This window comes from Manis javanica, chromosome 11, assembly GCF_040802235.1.
Source record: "Manis javanica isolate MJ-LG chromosome 11, MJ_LKY, whole genome shotgun sequence".
Classification (NCBI taxonomy): Eukaryota; Metazoa; Chordata; class Mammalia; order Pholidota; family Manidae; genus Manis; species Manis javanica.
Genome location: NC_133166.1, coordinates 117,059,244 through 117,076,693, shown reverse-complemented (window position 1 = coordinate 117,076,693; position 17,450 = coordinate 117,059,244). Strand labels below are relative to the sequence as shown.

The 17,450-nt window shown below is 60.2% G+C and overlaps 1 protein-coding gene across 3 annotated transcripts; it reads left to right on the top strand.

Annotated features, from left to right (window-relative positions):
* The first annotated feature begins 1,185 nt into the window (after window positions 1-1,185).
* Window positions 1,186-17,108, top strand: PLCB3 (phospholipase C beta 3). 3 transcript variants are annotated; one of them, XM_036995272.2, is made up of 32 exons: window positions 1,186-1,448; window positions 3,840-3,917; window positions 4,181-4,249; window positions 4,337-4,477; window positions 4,717-4,796; window positions 4,879-4,932; window positions 5,021-5,096; window positions 5,186-5,286; window positions 5,821-5,987; window positions 6,058-6,204; window positions 7,168-7,408; window positions 7,660-7,744; window positions 7,823-8,009; window positions 8,830-9,035; window positions 9,364-9,460; window positions 9,542-9,626; window positions 9,903-10,027; window positions 10,343-10,497; window positions 10,575-10,736; window positions 11,385-11,484; window positions 11,573-11,677; window positions 11,892-11,983; window positions 12,809-12,962; window positions 13,052-13,087; window positions 13,195-13,387; window positions 13,759-13,897; window positions 13,990-14,066; window positions 14,177-14,266; window positions 14,359-14,416; window positions 14,762-14,848; window positions 14,929-15,148; window positions 16,121-17,108. In XM_036995272.2, exons 1-31 carry the CDS (start codon window positions 1,350-1,352, stop codon window positions 15,130-15,132), a joined length of 3,690 nt encoding a protein of 1,229 aa, XP_036851167.1. In that variant the 5' UTR covers window positions 1,186-1,349; the 3' UTR covers window positions 15,133-15,148; window positions 16,121-17,108. The 3 variants fall into 3 exon arrangements, with proteins under 3 accessions (XP_036851167.1, XP_036851166.1, XP_036851165.1); XM_036995271.2 differs by having other exon boundaries at window positions 14,929-15,165; XM_036995270.2 differs by lacking the exon at window positions 16,121-17,108 and having other exon boundaries at window positions 1,187-1,448; window positions 14,929-15,507.
* Window positions 17,109-17,450: the final 342 nt, after the last annotated feature.

Here is a 17,450-nt window from a genome sequence, read left to right as displayed (position 1 = left end):
CCACAGTGCCTCAGCTAAAGGCTAGTAGATTTGTTAGGTTGGAGTTGGCACATACAACATGGTTGGGATTTTGAGGAGGGCCATTGGCAGGCAGGCTCTGCCTGAGGGTTTGAGAGCCTGAGGCAGAGGGGCCTGCAGGGCCTGCTCTTCCTTGACTGACCCCTCCTCCCCCAGAACCAGCTTCATCTCTTTCTGGGTTTCTAGGTGACTTGGCTGGCCCCTCTGGATGAGTTCTACTTTAAACCTGCTTTTGCTACTGCCTCTGTATTGGGGGGGCTCCCACAGGGGCCCCCAGGCAGGAGCCCCCCCAGCCAAGCCCTGCGGGAGGGGCTGCAGCGCCCCCCCACCATCCAGTGCCCATGTGCCTTCCCCCTCCCATCTGCTGGAACGCAGATTTCAGGGCACCTGCTGTGGGCCAGGCATTGCAGAGCCCCTCCTCAACCCCCCTTGTTCGGGGTCACCCACCAGGCTTCTGACCCCTCTGGGCAAACAATCAGCTGTACCCTTCCCCATTTTCAGTCAGGAGCTCCACAGGGACAGGCTCCAGATTGGGTCACCAGGGTTTGTGTAACTAGAAGGTGCTGTTTCAGGGCTCAATCTGGAAGACCAGGATGTCTGGGTCCTCAAAATACGCTGCAGGCGCCTGGCCTCCCCAGGGCTAGAGACGGGGGAGGGGTGCCTCCCGGCGGGAGGCCATTAGCTGGCTAAGTGCTCCCAGGGAGGGGGACCTCGTGTAGCTGCAGCGGGGGATGAAGCGAAGGGAGAGCAGAAGGGGTGTGGCTGTGGCTTTACTAGCCCTCGGCTAAACGTCGCAGGAGCTGGGTGGGAAGTCAGACTCTGCAACCCCAGGCCCAAGTCTGGCCCTCCAGTAGAAAACCCCTTCCTGGCTCCTCAGGAACTTTAGTAGGCTGACCCCGGCCGGACTTCAGTAGCGCCCTCTACATCCAGTCCCTACAGCTGCACTGTCAACAGACCCCTGTCGCCAAGCGCCCTTACCCCACCCAGGGCCAGTCCAGCTGAGCCCCCCCAGCGAGGCGTCCCGATCCAGGATGGCCTCTGCCCCATCCCCCCTCTGGCTGCAGTCGCCGCCCCTGCCGCCAGGGGGAGCTGCCAAGAGGGGCGGGCGGTCCCGACGTGGGTGGGAGGGGGCGGTGCCGCTGTGGCTCCGCCCCCGCCCCGCCCCGCCCGGGCCCCGCCGATTCTCTGGCCCGTCCGGGACAGACTGGCTGGCCGGCGGGCGCTGACGCCGCGGGGTTGGAGCGGGCCTCGCGGGAGCGCGCGGAGGGAGCAGCGGCGCCGTCGGTCCCCGTCGGGGCTCCCTGGGTCCCCGACCCGCCCCCAGCCCGGCCATGGCAGGCGCCAGGCCCGGCGTCCACACGCTGCAGCTGGAGCCGCCCACTGTGGTAGAGACCCTACGGCGCGGGAGTAAGTTCATCAAATGGGACGAGGTAAGCGTGGGGGCCCGATCCACCCAGATCCGGGGACTCCCTCACTCCAGCTCGGCCAGACGCCGGGACCCCCGCCAGCATGGCCTGGCCACGGCGTCCCCTCATTTCAGCCTGGCTGCGTTCCGGAACTTGAGTCCCCAGTAGTCCCCTTATGAAGACTTTTCCGCGTATCCCACCCCCACCCCGCTCCATCCCCCCTTACCGTCTTTCAGCTGCGGAAAATTTGTCTTTCTGCTCCTTGGCCCCGGAGACTTCGAACCGCAATAAATCCAGCCTTCCCCTACACCCCAGCTTTTTACTCGCCTTCCCCAACCTTCCCTGCATATCTAATTCTGGTTCCCCTAACCTGGGGCTGGTCCTCAGACCCCTGTCTGGTACTGGACTCTCTGGTTCGAGGACCTTGGCCCCCAGTCTGGCTCAGTGCACCCCCATTCTGAGTGGGTACCGCTGGGACCGTACTCTTCCAAGCCTGAACAGTCTTCTCCATTCATCTCTCTCGCACCCTATTCTGGCTGACACCCCTTTGCCCCGCTTCTGTATTTTAGCTCAGCTCCCTGCTCTGGTGGGAGCACCAAGTCACCCCCTAGTGGAGACTTGGCCCCCCAAGTTCCTCTCTCCTGGGGAACTTTGCTCTCCACTCCTTAGCACCGGGACTTTGAACCCCAATAAGTCCTGTCCCCCCTTTCTACCTGCCCTGCCCCTGGTGCTTCCCAGGTGCCCCAACCCCCAGTCTGGGGCTCCCCAGCCATTTCCTGCGCCGCACCCTCGTTTTCACACTGCCCTGTCCTCTACCCCCTGGGCCTCCTTCCCCAGGGCCTCTCCTGGGCCTGTTTCTTTGCTGCTCCTACCCAGTCAGGCCAGAGACCTGGAAGGCTCTGGGCTCCTTTCCGGCTGGGTGGGGCAGGTAGGAGTGGGAGGGAGGGGCTGGGGGCGTGGCCTGATGCAGCAGGTGGGCCTTAGAGGGGGGTTCCTGGGAGCCCCAGGGACCAGGGGAGACCCCTCCCCCTAGGCCAGCTTGAAGGGAAAAGTTTCTTTTCCTTCCAGTGTGATAAACCCAAATAAGGAAGTGGGAACAGGGAGAGGGCCCTGGGGGTGGGGTAGGGGTTGCTGACTTGGACTTGGGGCTGGAGAGCAGGGGGCCTGGGCTGACTTTGTAGGCCAGACCCCTGGGGAGGGGCAGGTGGAGGCTCTGGGGACAGTACACACAAACTCCCCTCTCACACTGTTGGCGGGGCAGGATTGGGTATCCCAGAAAAGGCCTGAGGATGAGTGTCAGCCCTAAGGTGGGACGCCCAAGCATCCCCAGAGTTCCAGAGCCTCCTGTCCCCTCTGCCCCCAGATCAACCTCCTGCCTTTGTCAGCAAAGCCTGAGATGGGCGGGGCTGGTGCAATCCCCATTCTCCACAAGAAGAAACTGAGTCTGGAAGGTGGAGCCTAATCCCAGGCCCCACAGTGGGTTGCAGCTGAGACCAGGACCTGGGACCTTGGCAGGGACCTGGTTCCCTGCATCCCAGGTCACAGGACTCTGGAGCAATACTGCCTGCAGGCAAATTTTGATGCCTCTTCGTGACCCTAGGCAAGTTACAGAGTCTCCCTGTGCCTCAGTCTTCTCATCTGTTAAACAGGAAGAACAATGGCACAGACATCATCAGGTTGTTAGGAGAATGAAGTGAGCCTCTAGGTAGTAAGCGTCCAGGACCCCAGCTGGCGTGCAGTGGGGCCACTGTGAGGGTGTGCTCTTGCACTGATGATTGGATTCTCCACCAGTGAGCAGCGGTGTTGGGAGTGGCACCAAGGTGAGGCCCCTCTCCTGGCCCGAGGAGCCTTGGGCAGAGTTCTACCTTCAGCCACTTTGCCATGCAGGCCCTGTCTGAGCCTAAGCCCCTGATGACCACCTCCCCTCTGCCAGGGACCAGGCCCTCCTAGGAAAATGGGGCCAGTACCCCTTCCCTGCCTGTCTGCCAGCTGTAGGGCTGTTTGAGGGAGGACAGAATTCACTGTCCAGTCCTGGAGGCAGGGTGAGTCCTCTTCTGGGGGGATTCGGTCTGTGTTCTGTAAGATGAGGTGAGCCAGGAGGCTCTGAGGTTCTGGTGGGGTGCAGGGTAGGGGACTTTGAGGCAGATTTAAGGGGTGGCCAGTCATCGGGGGCCCTGAGGGACACAGAAAGGCTGTGGGGCTTGGACTTTTTCATCCCAGAGTCTTAGAATGACAGATGAGGCTGGTAGGGGCATCGGGACCCCAGATGTCACATTGAGGACCATAGGGAGCCACAAAGGACCTGTGTGCAAGATGAGGCTTCATCTTTGCTCACTGGCAGGAACACTGGGGTGGATGGCCACACCTGGGCTGCAGTCCTCACTCCCTGACTCTTGCCACCCGTCTCGACCCCAGGAGGCCTCCAGTCGGAACCTGGTGACCCTGCGTGTGGACTCCAATGGCTTCTTTCTGTACTGGACGGGACCCAACATGGTGAGGGCAGGCACTGGTGCAGCTTGCTCAGGTCTAGAGCTTCTGCCCCAGACCCCTGAACCCTCTCCCCTTTGTCCATGGGGGTGGGGCCCAGCTGTGGGCTGACCTCTCCCACGGCCCCTGGACAGGAAGTGCTAAGGGTGGGGGCTAAGGCTGGGGCTACAGCAAGGCGTGGCCACTCCCTGTTCTGGCTAGGGATCTTGGGGGCTCCCAGCTCTCTCCCCGGAGCCTGTCAGACCTCCTCTGGCATCTGATTTCCCCAGGAGGTAGATACACTGGACATCAGCTCCATCAGGGACACGCGGACGGGCCGTCACGCCCGCCTGCCCAAGGTGAGTGATTGGGCGCAGGACTAAGGATGGGAGTGGGGTCATGGGGCTGGGCACACCCCTCCTTACTCTTGGCTCTTACCTACTTAGGACCCCAAGATCCGGGAGGTGCTGGGCTTTGGGGGTCCTGACACTCGGCTGGAGGAGAAGCTGATGACAGTGGTAGCTGGGCCAGACCCAGTGAACACAACATTCTTAAACTTCATGGCTGTGCAGGATGACACAGCCCAGGTAGGCGGGGGCTGAGGAGTTGGCCCGGGCAGCCCCCACCTCACTGGCTAAGTCAGCTATCACTTGGCGAGTGCTTGTTGTGTCCTAGGCTGTTCTCTGCCCCCGTTTCTAGTCATTCTCTGACAAAGTGGTATTTAAGCACTTCCTGTGTGTGCCAGACCTGGTCCTGGGTGTGGGCTGTGGCTGTGCCAGCGCCTCTGTTCCCCATTCATCCCTCCCTGCTGTATCCTGACCCCTAGGTCTGGTCTGAGGAGCTGTTCAAGCTGGCTATGAACATCCTGGCTCAGAATGCCTCCCGGAACACCTTCCTGCGCAAAGCGTGAGCCCCAGGCCTTCCCCGGGGAGTGACGGGGGTGCAAGTACCTGTGTCCAGGGTGTGACCCTCCCACCTGCCTCCCCAGATACACGAAGCTGAAGCTGCAGGTGAACCAGGATGGACGGATCCCAGTCAAGAAGTGAGCTCCCTTTTCCCTCAGCACCTTCTCTCCTGCCCTGACCTTGGTGGATTTGCCCCACTGACCCTGACCCCTCCTGCTTGCTTAGCATCCTGAAGATGTTCTCCGCAGACAAGAAGCGGGTGGAGACCGCGCTGGAGTCCTGTGGCCTCAATTTCAATCGGGTGAGGAGCCAGGCCGGGGGCAAAGGGGGTGTCTTGGTGGGCGCCTGCTCTCTTGGGGCTGGTCCTCACCCCATACTCCTGCCCCCCAGAGCGAGTCCATCCGGCCTGACGAGTTTTCCCTGGAAATCTTTGAGCGGTTCCTGAACAAGTTGTGTCTGCGGCCGGACATTGACAAGATCCTACTGGAGATGTGAGCAGGCCAGGCCTACCTCCCAGTTCCCAGTTCCCAGGGCTCCGTGTCTGGCCTCCATGGGTGTCTTCCTGCCCAGTGAGGGGAAGTGGGGCTGATGGCGTCCTTGTGCCTAGGCTGTGCTTGAGCTCAGAGCCGCCCTGCCTGGAGCTCTGTCCTGGCCTGTCCCGTGCTGACCTTTTGCTGGGGTTACTTCCGTCACTCACACTGGGGCTATAGACCTAGTGGCTCCAGTGTGGTGTGGGTCCTGCCTGAGCTCACACAGCTGAGAGTGTGTCCAGGTCCAGAAGGAGGTGTTGGGGGCCAAGCACGTGGTGGCTTCCAAAGCCTGTGCTAATTAATGCCCATGCCAGTGCTGAGTGATGAGGAGAGAGCGGATGGGAAGACTGAGGCTCAAAGCGGGCAATGACTTGCTGAAGTCCCAGTCAGTGGGTGCTGGGTGCAGGCACAGACCTTCCAACTCCCTCAGCAAGATGAGGGTTGGAGGAGGGGCTGGGGAGGCTCCGGCCTGACTCGACTTCCTGCCCCCTCCAGAGGTGCCAAGGGCAAGCCGTACCTGACGCTGGAGCAGCTCATGGACTTCATTAACCAGAAGCAACGGGACCCAAGGCTCAACGAAGTGCTGTACCCACCCCTGCGGCCCTCCCAGGCCCGGCTGCTCATCGAGAAGTATGAACCCAACAAGCAGTTCCTGGAGCGAGGTGAGCTGGGCCAGGGCTGGTGGCAGGGGGCTGGCAGGAGAGGCCCCAGCTGACCTGCCCCCAACCCCAGACCAGATGTCTATGGAGGGCTTCAGCCGCTACCTGGCAGGTGAGGAGAATGGCATCCTGCCCCTAGAGGCCCTGGATCTGAGTGCGGACATGACCCAGCCGCTGAGCGCTTACTTCATCAACTCCTCACACAATACCTATCTCACCGGTGAGCCAGCCGCCCTCAGCCAGCTGGGGAGGGAGGAGGGGTGGTGTCTGTGACCTCTGCCATCTGGTACTTACCTTGCCTCCCTTCATTAGGGTCACAAGTGTTAGGGATGCAGGCAGGGGGGCAGCCAGCCTGCTTCGGGTTCTTCTTGCCATGGGGTGTTTCAGTGGTTTCAAGGCTCCCCAGGGAAGGGCTGAGGCCTCATAAAGGAGCAGCCTCTGTGAAGGCCTGAGGTCTGCAGCAGGAGATCACTTGGAGATCTTAAGCAGAAGAGAGGCTGGGAGGCAGGGCGGGGCAGAGGCTAAGGCAGGTGCAGGTGAGGCAGGCCAGGAGAGCAGGTAAGGCCAGACCACCAGGGCCTGGAGGGGATTTGGATTGATCCTAAGTGGCTCAGAAAGGTTTTTTGGAGGGTGTTAAGAAGGAGAAGGTGAGGTGACCCAGTCTGTCTGTTTTTAGAAGAATGATGCCAGGTACTTTGCCGAGGTTGGATGGGAGTCAGGGAGAGGCTTCTGTCCCCAGGCAGGAGACGATGGAGGCTGACCCAGGGCAGTGGCAGGTGGTGGAAGAAGGAAAGGGAAGTGGGGGGCATGAGGTATTGGGGATGACTCTCAGGTCAGGCTGGTGGGGTGGGGGTGGGGTGGGTGTTTATTTGAGAGGGTGCCCTGGAGGAGGAACCAAGCCGCCAGCCAGAACTGGTGGATGCCGACTCTGCCCAGCTTGGGTGGGTGCCAGGGGCTGGGTGGCACAACACAGGCCCTGCCCTGGGGACTTCTGGGAGACATGGTGCCGGGTCCACAGTGAATTACGGAGTGATTGGGGCTGGCCAGACGGAGCGTGCCAGGGCTGGGCAGGCTGCCACAGGGGCATCTCGTCCCCAGTGTGCCCGGGTTCAGCACAGGCCTGTGGAGGAGGGAGAGGAGCTGGGCTGGCTGGGCAGCCTTGATGACAGAGCCTCGCCCCCAGCGGGGCAGCTGGCGGGGGCCTCGTCGGTGGAGATGTACCGGCAGGTGCTGCTGTGGGGCTGCCGCTGCGTGGAGCTGGACGTGTGGAAGGGGCGGCCGCCCGAGGAGGAGCCCTTCATCACCCACGGCTTCACCATGACCACTGAGGTGCCGCTGCGAGACGTGCTAGAGGCCATTGCAGAGACTGCCTTCAAGACCTCACCCTACCCCGTCATCCTCTCCTTCGAGAACCATGTGGACTCGTGAGTGGGCCTCTGACCCAGGGACCCCACACCCGGGCCCTCCAACCCAAGACGTCTGTCCTGGCAACCTCTAATATGGAGGCCTCTGACCCGGGCCCCTATTGACTCAGAGATAGCACCCCATGGCCCGGTTGGACTGCTCCTGTCACTTCCGACCCCAGGACCTTCCTCTGACAGTGCAGGCCTCTGACTTACCTTGGGGACCTCAGCTTCATCTCAGGAATCTCTGACCTCTGACCTTGGCCCCACAGGGCAAAGCAGCAGGCCAAGATGGCGGAGTACTGCCGCTCCATCTTCGGGGATGCGCTGCTCATCGACCCACTGGACAAGTATCCGGTATGGGGGCTCAGAGCTGTGTCAGGGCATGGTGGGTGTGGGGGGCCCAGCAGGTCCTGACCTGTTGGTGCCCACCAGCTGGCCCCGGGCATCCCCCTGCCCAGCCCCCAGGACCTGATGGGCCGCATCCTGGTGAAGAACAAGAAGCGGCACCAGCCTAGCACCATCGTCCCCGACAGCTCTGTGCGCAAGCGGCCCCTGGAGCAGAGCAACTCAGCCGTGAGCGAAAGCTCCGCTGCCACTGAGCCCTCCTCACCCCAGCTCGGTAGGGCCCTGGCCCGACCTTCGGCCCTGATCTGACCCCAGTCTCCCATGTCAGAGCCCAGCCCTCCCTGGGGGCACTCTTTCTGTTCCCACCTGATCCCCCTTCTCCCCAAGCCACCAACTACCTCTCAGCTGAGTATGGGGCCTCTGACCCCTGGCCCCAGGTGCTCGCCTCACTGAACTACACCCCAGTTGGATTTGGCTCCATCCAGCTCCTCTGCTTTCAGCCTTGACCTCAACCTCCCACCTCACAGAGCCACTCCCTCAACACCAACCAGCTTAGATTCTGAATTCTGACCTCTGACCTCAGTGAACCACATCCCCATTCTTTGGGTGTGACCTTCAGCTCTCTGTCCTGTGATGTGCGTTGAGTCTGCCCACCCAACTGGTTATAACTTCACCTAACCCTTGACCTTTATTGAAGGCTTTATTGAAGTCCCCTAAATCCGGGCCCTGACTGCTGACTTCAACTCAGCCCTCTCATAAGGTGTGGCTCTGACGCCTGACTAGGAACCTTACCTTGTCCTCCTTTATATCCACTGTCCCAGCAGGTGCACCTGAGGTCCTGGTTTCTGAGCAACCCTCCCTCCCTCCCTGACGGATATAACTGGGGACTAAGATCTGACCAGTGGTCCCTCTACACTATCACTGGGTTGAATACCATCCAACTCCTAACCTCTGCCCTCTCCCCCAGCCCACTGCCCTGAGAGTTCTCCGTGACTTTCCCCCAGTCACCGCCACACACATTAGGCATAGCTCCTCCCCAGCTCTTGAGTGTCTCTATGTGCCCTCCCCCTGAACCCCATCCCCATTCCCTGCAGGGTCCCCCAGCTCTGACAGCTGCCCAGGCCTGAGCAATGGGGAGGAGGCAGGCCTTGAGAAGCCCAGCCTGGAGCCCCAGAAGTCGCTGGGCGAGGAGGGGCTGCAGCGGGCCTCCGATGCTCTTGCACCTGCCGACCGTGAGGATGAGGAGGAAGATGAAGAAGAGGAGGAACAGACAGACCCCAAAAAGCCAACCACTGATGAGGTCAGGCCTGCAGGCAGGAGGAGGGGAAGGCAGCATGTATTCATTTCCTAAGCATTTACTGGGCACCTACTATGTGCCAGGCACAGGACTGGTTGCAGGACGTGGGGCAAGGGGCATGTGGCAAGACCCCAGGGGGAAGGCTTTGGGGCAGACGGGACTGGGACTGTTAGAGGCTGTGCAGGGCCAGGGCCCTTGCAGAGAACCACTGGGCAGTGTGAGTGCAGGGCTGGGAAGAACGTCAATGTCTCCTTTGTGGCAGGGGGTCAGGTGAGGGAGCTTCCAGCTGATAGGAACATGGCATTGCTGACCCTGTGTTTGGGGGCCACAGGGCACCGCCAGCAGTGAGGTCAATGCCACTGAGGAAATGTCAACACTTGTCAACTACATTGAACCTGTCAAGTTCAAGTCCTTTGAGGCTGCTCGAAGTGAGTGGGGTGGGAGACTATGGGAGTGAGAGCCAGCCCAACCCTGCCAGGCTTGACCCACTCCTGCCATCTACCCCATAGAGAGGAACAAGTGGTTCGAGATGTCATCTTTTGTGGAGACCAAGGCCATGGAGCAACTGACCAAGAGCCCCATGGAGTTTGTAGAGTATCCTTCTGCATTGCTGGGGCTACTGGGCCAGTGTAGGGGTGCTCAGGTGTTCTGACCTCGTGTATGCCATTGGCACGGGGTCCTGGCCCTGCAGCCCTCCGGGCTGGGTTTTGGGCAGGCCTGGGAGACAGCGCAGGGGCTAAGCCAAAAAGCAGGGGGTCAAAGGGGCAGCTTCAGCCAAGGCTGGGAAATGGCTCACAGGAGCCAAAGACAGGCCTGGAGCACCAAGCCTGGGGGCCAGTACATGGCATGGCCCCTGACTGCCAACCTCAGATACAACAAGCAGCAGCTTAGCCGCATTTACCCCAAGGGGACCCGCGTGGACTCATCCAATTACATGCCCCAGCTCTTCTGGAACGTGGGCTGCCAGCTTGTCGCACTCAACTTCCAGACCCTGGGTGAGCACTGGCCTACCTTGACCCTTGACTCCTCGCCTCCAGACCCACCACCCCATGACCCTGCTAATCTTGTCTGAATGGACCTCTGACTATCTAATTTCAGATTCCCAAACCGAACAGAGACCTTGGCTAACCCCAGTTCTTGACCTTAGCTGACCCTAGACTTCTCCCTCATCCAGTTTCTCCTAAGTCTGGACCTCTGACGCCATTTGATCTGACCCTAGTGGTCGCTGGTCACCCCTCGGCGTGGCACTGTCCTTCCTGACTCCTGACCTCACTTGTTGCTGACCCTTGCTTTCCCCATGTCATCCCCAGATGTGGCGATGCAGCTCAATGCAGGTGTGTTTGAGTACAATGGGCGCAGCGGCTACCTGCTCAAGCCTGAGTTCATGCGGCGGCCAGACAAGTCCTTTGACCCCTTCACCGAAGTCATCGTGGATGGCATTGTGGCCAATGCCTTGCGAGTCAAGGTGGGGCCAGGGAGGGCACAGCCAGGATGCCCTGGGGGTGGGACTTGCAGCCGCCTCACCTTGCTGGTCCCTGCCAGGTGATCTCGGGGCAGTTCCTGTCTGACAGGAAAGTGGGCATCTACGTAGAGGTGGATATGTTCGGCCTCCCTGTTGATACTCGGCGCAGGTACCGCACACGAACCTCTCAGGGGAACTCGTTCAACCCTGTGTGGGATGAAGAGCCCTTTGACTTCCCCAAGGTGAGCTTGGCCAGACCCACCAGGCTCTCCTCGCAGGGAGCAGGTTCACTGGTGGCACTTGGGAGTTGGAAGGTGGGGGTGCAGAGGGACTTCAAGACTGGGCCCTCCTAGGTCCTCCATGTCTCAGGATCAGGCTTGGGCTACTTGCCCTCAGCAGGGTGAGGGGAGACAGGAAGCTGGGACAGCAGGAGGTCCCGTGGCCCACCATGAGAAGGGGGTGCTGCCCACCCCATCTCCCAGGCAGGAAGGCATAGCCTTGAGCACACACCAGCTCTTCCTGGCTCCCAAATGGACTGGACCCCTGGGGCCAGCCGGGGTGGGGCGTGGCCTCAGTCCGACTCACGGCTTACACTGCGGCTTTCAAGCTGGTGATGACCAACTCATCCCCCTGCGGTGGTGCCTTACGGGGTCTCAGCACCTGTTCTGCTGGCTCGGCTCTGATGGCTGCTGCTGGTCATCCACGTGGCCAGGCTCTGGTGATGTGGAGCCACCGGTGGCTCAGGGCGATGGTGACAGGTGGTCAGTCGTTGGGTCAGCTTGTGTGAGGGTCCACTCTTGAGTGCTGGCCTGGTGGCTGTAGTCGGCTGTGGCTTGTAGATGCATGGCCACAGATCAGCTCCAGGACTCAGACCCAGTCTGAACCCACAGGTGGTACTACCCACTCTGGCTTCATTGCGCATCGCAGCCTTTGAGGAGGGTGGCAAGTTCGTGGGGCACCGGATCCTACCTGTCTCTGCCATCCGGTCAGGTGAGGCCATTTGGGCTCTGGGCAGTGCAGGGACAGTGTGTGTGGGGACCTGGTGGGGCCCAGCCACCTTGCCCTCCCACCCTCCCAGGGTACCACTACATCTGCCTGCGGAATGAGGCCAACCAACCACTGTGCCTGCCAGCCCTTCTCATCTACACTGAAGCCTCCGACTACATCCCAGATGACCACCAGGGTGAGTAGAGGGAGCTGGTGGGGGCAGGCCAGGCAGGGTAGCGGGTAAGGGTGCCACCAGGGCCTAAGAGTGGCTAAGCTGGGTGGCTCCAACTGAGGATAGTAAACAGATCCAAGGGTGGATTCTGCAGTCCCTCTGGGAGACAGAACTGGTGGGAAAGGGGTGGCCCTGGGGGGTTCTGTCTCCAAAACCCTTGCCCTCTGCCCCCACCCAGACTATGCAGAGGCCCTGATCAACCCCATCAAGCATGTCAGCCTGATGGACCAGAGGGCCAAGCAGCTGGCTGCTCTCATCGGGGAGAGTGAGGTGAGCCAGGGCAGGCTCCAGCACTGGCCTTCCCACCACGCTGCAGGGTGTGGGGTCTCCAGCCTCCCAGTGGGCTCAGCAGCCTTGGGTTACTCTCTAAATTTTGCAGAGGTGGAAACCACCCCTTTTGTATGTGAGAGACCTTCAGGACAGACCTGGGTTGCAATTCCTCCAGCTGAAAGTGGGGTCAAAGCTGGGGTACAGGTTTCAGCCACTTGATCAGGGCAATTGGAAGCCATAGGAGCTTTTAAAATGTGGGTTTGTGGGAGCCATGAGACCGGCAGCGGCTTCTGTGGGGAGGGGTCAGGAGCAGAGGCTCGCCTGCACATCTAGACCCAGCCCCACAGGGGCCATGGCAGACAGGCAGGGAAGAGATGGCTGCTTGGAGCTGTTAGCCGGTGGGAGAGGCTGGTGCCCACTCTGTGGTCACTTCCTTCATTGATCTAATCAGGAGCTAAGCAACAAGGAAGATGAGAAGCTGTGGGCAAGGGTGGAGGGGCACTTGGAGAGGGGAGGAAACCTAGGGCTGGGCCAGGCCTTTCCAGAACAATCTTAAAGTTCCTGAGCACATGCAGTAGGGCCTGGCATCCTAGAGACATGATCTCACAGTATCTTTCCCACACTCCATGTGGCAAAGGGGTTTAGAAATGCCTGTTTTGTGTAATACTTCTTATTTCTCCTGTGGTTTGTCCCAACAGCTCTTCGTTACAGATGAGGAGCCGGCCAGACAGGCTGAGGGAGGCCAGCCAGGGGCACTCGGGGGCCTCGGGAGGGTGTGGGGAGAAGAGCATTTCTGGAAGGAGCATACTGCTTTCTTCCCCACAGGCTCAGGCTGGCCCGGAGACATGCCAGGAGACCCCGTCTCAGCAGCTGGGGTCCCAGCTGACCCCAAACCCCACACCTAGCCCACTGGACACCTCCCCCCGCCGGCCTCCAGGCCCTGCCACCTCGCCTACCAGCCCCTCCCTGAGCAGCCCAGGTAAAGGGCGCCCTGGGTCTGGGGTGAGCTGAAGGGAGCAGCTCCACTCGTTTTCCTGCAGCTTCTCAGCTTCCGCCTTTGCCCTCCAGGTCAGCGGGATGACCTCATTGCCAGCATCCTGTCAGGTAGGGGCAAGGCTGTTCTGGGGGTGGGGGCCACTCGGGGGGGAGCGGGGTGCGCCTGTAGGGTTGGCCTGCCTCAGCCCAGCCCAGCCTGCATTTTCTGCTCACAGAGGTGGCCCCAGCCCCGCTGGACGAGCTCCGAAGCCACAAGGCTCTGGGGAAGCTCCGGAGCCGGCAGGAGCGAGACCTGCGGGAGCTGTATAAGAAGCATCAGCGGAAGGCGGTCGCCCTCACTCGCCGGCTGCTTGACGGCTTGGCCCAGGCCCGGGCTGAGGGCAGGTGCCGGCACCAGCCAGGTGTCCTGTGAGTGTGTACCTGCCGGTGTGCAGTTGTGCTTGCTGCATGCATGGCTGGGTGTGTGTGGGTCCACACTAGCTTGTCCTGGAGGGGTGGCCATGGGCTGCTCCTTGACCCCCAGAGAGCAGGGTTTGGTGCAAGGAAGATAGAGGCGGCTTCCCCCATGGGCTTCCACCCTCTTCCCACCAGAGAGTGACACCTCTTTTGATGTCCCCGATGAGGAGTGTGTATTTTGAGATACTGTTGCTGAAACAGGTTCCCATCATTTGGGTGGAGCTAACAGGCCTCCTCATTGGCATAACAGACCCTGCCCCCTGGGCTGCCTGCCCTTGCCTGCTGGGATATGCCCTGACCCCTGCTGTCCTCCCAACCCATAGAGGCGGAGAGAATGAGAAGGAAGAGGAAGAGGTGAAGCGATATCAAGAGTTCCAGAAGAGGCAGGTGCAGAGTCTGCTAGAGCTCAAGGAGGCCCAGGCAGACATAGAGGCCGAGCGGAGGTTGGAGCACCTGAGACAGGTGAGGTGGCTCATGTGGCGTGGAGGGACAGGCTGCCTCCAGGATAGACTGGTCATCAGCCCATGTCACCTGATGGCCACCTGTGTCCATAGGCTCAGCAACGGCTCAGGGAGATTGTCCTGGATGCTCACACAACTCAGGTCAAAAGGCTGAAGGAGATTAATGAGAGGTGAAGGCAAAGGATCTTGTGTGGGTAGGGTGAGGACTCTGGTGCCAGGAGGAGGGCAGAGCCCTGGGTCTAGCCACTGACCTTTCCTCTTCCCCCACTGACTCCTCCAGGGAGAAAAAGGAACTGCAGAAAATCCTGGACAGGAAGCGCCACAACAGTATCTCAGAGGCCAAGACAAGGGAGAAACACAAGAAGGAGGCGTAAGGGCGTCGGGACCGGGAGCCATTTGGGTGCTAGACAGGCAGGGCTGGGTGCCTGCACACTGAACCTGTCCTCCCTTGCTCCCGTGCAGGGAATTGACGGAGATAAATCGTCGGCACATCACTGAGTCGGTCAACTCCATCCGTCGGGTGAGTGAGTCTCAAGTGCCAGCCCGTCCTTCTTCCTTCAGTCATCAGAAACCCATCTCCATAGTGGCTAGGCTGGTGCTATGTTGCCCTAGAGGGGCTTCTAGAGCCTTTCCCTCTGGGCCCCATGGCCCCCTCTTGCCCACATCATATACAAAGCCAGTCATCTGCAGTAGTGCCCCATGGCTTTGGAGTCTTTGGGTCTGGAATGTTCACTGTAAGGGGTCATCTCAGAACCCTGGCCACGCAATCCTGGGAGCCTTTGCCTGCCTGACTTCGGTGCCCAGCCAGATCCCCAGGGCCCCAGCCTCTCCCTGAGCACCCTCAGCTGAGCCCTTGCCCCGACAGCTGGAGGAGGCCCAGAAGCAGCGGCACGAGCGCCTTGTGTCTGGGCAGCAGCAGGTCCTACAGCAGCTGGCGGAGGAGGAGCCCAAGGTGAGACCTGGGAGAGGTGGCAGGCGGGCAGAGTGCTGGGTGGCATGGCCTCACCTGTGATATTCCTCCTCCTCCCCCAGCTGCTGGCCCAGCTGGCCCAGGAGTGTCAGGAGCAGCGGGCGAGGCTGCCTCAGGAGATCCGCCGGAGCCTGCTGGGCGAGATGTCGGAGGGGCTGGGGGACGGGCGTGTGGTGGCCTGTGCCAGCAACGGTCATGCTCCCAGGAGCAGTGGGCACCTGTCTGGGGCTGACTTGGAGAGCCAAGAGGAGAATACGAAGCTCTGAACAGACTGAGCAAGAGGTGTCCACAGGGCCAGGGTGGGTACTGGGAGGAGGGCAGGCAACTAAGACACTAATGCTTTTTTAAAAAAACTTTTACTCTTTAGAAATTTTATTTTTTTAAACTGGAGCAAGCACCCCACACTAACTCCTTTCCTTCACCTTCCTGGGGCTCCATTAGCCTCCAGCCCTCAGTCCTAGGGAAGGTGCTGGGTCACGCCGGGCCCAAAGGGCCTCACTCCCATTCCAGGGAGAGAGAGTACGAGCCCTCACTTCCCCAGGGAATGCTGGGTGGAGACTTTAAGTTCTGGGAAGTAGGGGTCACATTCCTTCTCTATTCTTTGGGGATTTTTTTACATGAATAAATGTGGATTTCAGGGACCCTGTGTGCAGTGTGGCTTGGAGTGGGGCAGTGCTGGAGAGGACTGGGCCCTAGGTCCTCAGTTTCCTCATCTAAAAAACAGGCTTGAGGGTGGTGTTGGGTTGAGGTCAGGCCCCCAGTGAACGGTTGCTGAGTTTTGACCCTGGGACCCCTTACCTGGGGCCTGCAGGTTTTCTCAGTGACCTGGTATCAGAGGCCCTCTGGTCCCTATCCTTACCCCCATCCCAGGCTTTTCCATCTCTGTCCTCTGCTCCTGGGCTGTCACTCCTGCCCACTTCCATTACTCCTGGGCTCTTGTTCTCCCTTCATAGAGGCTCAGGCCCTCTGCTTCAGGAAGCCTTCCCTGCCCCCCCTTCCTGTTGCCTGATATGACCCAAGCGCCCAACATCTTGCGCCCAGGCTGCTCTGGGCCCCAAGCAGGGAGTTGACTCTCTGTTGGTCTGCTAGGCGTGGAGCTAGGTAGGTCATAGCCTGCCCAGATCAGCCACAGGTGAGAAGGGGGTGGGCCTGGCAGTGGCCCTCCGAGGGTAGCTGAGTCTGATACCCACAGGGGCTGGGAGACCCAGCACCCACCTCATCCCTGTGAGGGAGATCTTATTGCCTGTTTTACAGATGAGGAAATTGAGGTCGAGAGGAGAAGTCACAGTGTGCCAGGCCACAGCTAAGTCAAGATGTCCTGACGGAGGCAGGGCAGTCCTGGACCCTCTATGGCAGATTGTCTTCGGCCAGCCTGGAGAACTTGTTCCATGCTTCCCCCTCCGGCCCGTGGGACAGCGTGGAGTGGCAGAGACCCCGCAGCGAGGGTGCGGCTGTGTTCTGCAAGCAGGGTCAGCCTGGCACTTCTTCAAGGCCTCTCCCAGCTTCCTGGCGCTTCCTGAGCTGACTGCCTCCCTCCTCCAGAGGAAGGCAGTCTCTTATCTGGGCTTATCTCCTGCCAGTTGAGTGTTTTCTCTTTGTTTTTGCTGCAGCCTCAGGCCAACAGATGGGGTGGGGAAGCCAAAGAAACTGGGCTTCCAGAGTAGGGCCTTCTCAGGGCTTGGAACCTCTGCCCTGGGCCTTGCTCCTTCAGGGTCAGTACCACTGCCCTAGCCCTGCTTCTGTAGTCAGGCCTTGTCTCATCCCCAAATCTGCCTACTCTATATTCGGTGTTCAGGCCCCTCAGCAGCCACCTGAATCTCAGCATCTTCCTGAATCTCTTCAACCTACTTACAGAAACACTACATCAGAACCTGGGTCCTCAAAGACCAGGCTAAGCTCCAAATCCTGGGTATGACATTCAAGCCCCTCTGAAGTCTGGCCTTTGCTGCTCCTTCATTCTTCCGTGGGTCTGTTCTTTCCTCTGTTGAGAATGACAGCCCCCGCCCCCATCCGTCTCTTCAAGCCCCAGCTCTAATTCACCAGAAGCCCTCTGCCTTTGGGAGCCACCCTCACCCCGATTCTGAACCCTAGAGCACTCGGTTGGCGGTAACTATTCAATAGGCTGGCTCTCTTGCCAGGAAGCTTTGGATGGCAGGGGGTGGGGTAAATTAATCTCTGTATACCCGGTACAAAGGACTCGCTGGTCTACAGGGGGCGCCAATAAATCTGGAATTGAGCTCGAGCCCTGCTCCCAGGCCCTGGTGAAGCTTCGGTTCCCTAGTCATCGCTTTATTCACAGCCCTGAGCCAGTCTTCCGCCACCCCCCTCCGTCCTAGGCGCCCCGCCAGTTCCCTGAGCAGCACTGGCCCCGGGCCGGCCACACAGTAGCTGCTCGAGAGGACTGGCCCAAATAGGAACAAATGACCCTCCCTGGGGGACGGCAGCACGACTTGGAGAACGCGGAATTCCGGCAGCTGGCCGGCGGTTCCCAATTACATTAGAGATAAAGACCTGGAGGTCCCTGGGGCTTTGGCCGCGCTCTGCTTCCCGGAGGCCATGCAGCCCTGGCTCTGCCCGCCACTTA

Bases quoted from the DNA above. Each gene is read 5' to 3' on its own strand.
- PLCB3 (XM_036995272.2), top strand. From the start codon at position 1,350: ATGGCAGGCGCCAGGCCCGGCGTCCACACGCTGCAGCTGGAGCCGCCC. The intron at 9,461-9,541 runs GTGAGTGGGGTG...TCTACCCCATAG, and splicing joins GTCCTTTGAGGCTGCTCGAA to AGAGGAACAAGTGGTTCGAG. The intron at 10,028-10,342 runs GTGAGCACTGGC...TGTCATCCCCAG, and splicing joins ACTCAACTTCCAGACCCTGG to ATGTGGCGATGCAGCTCAAT.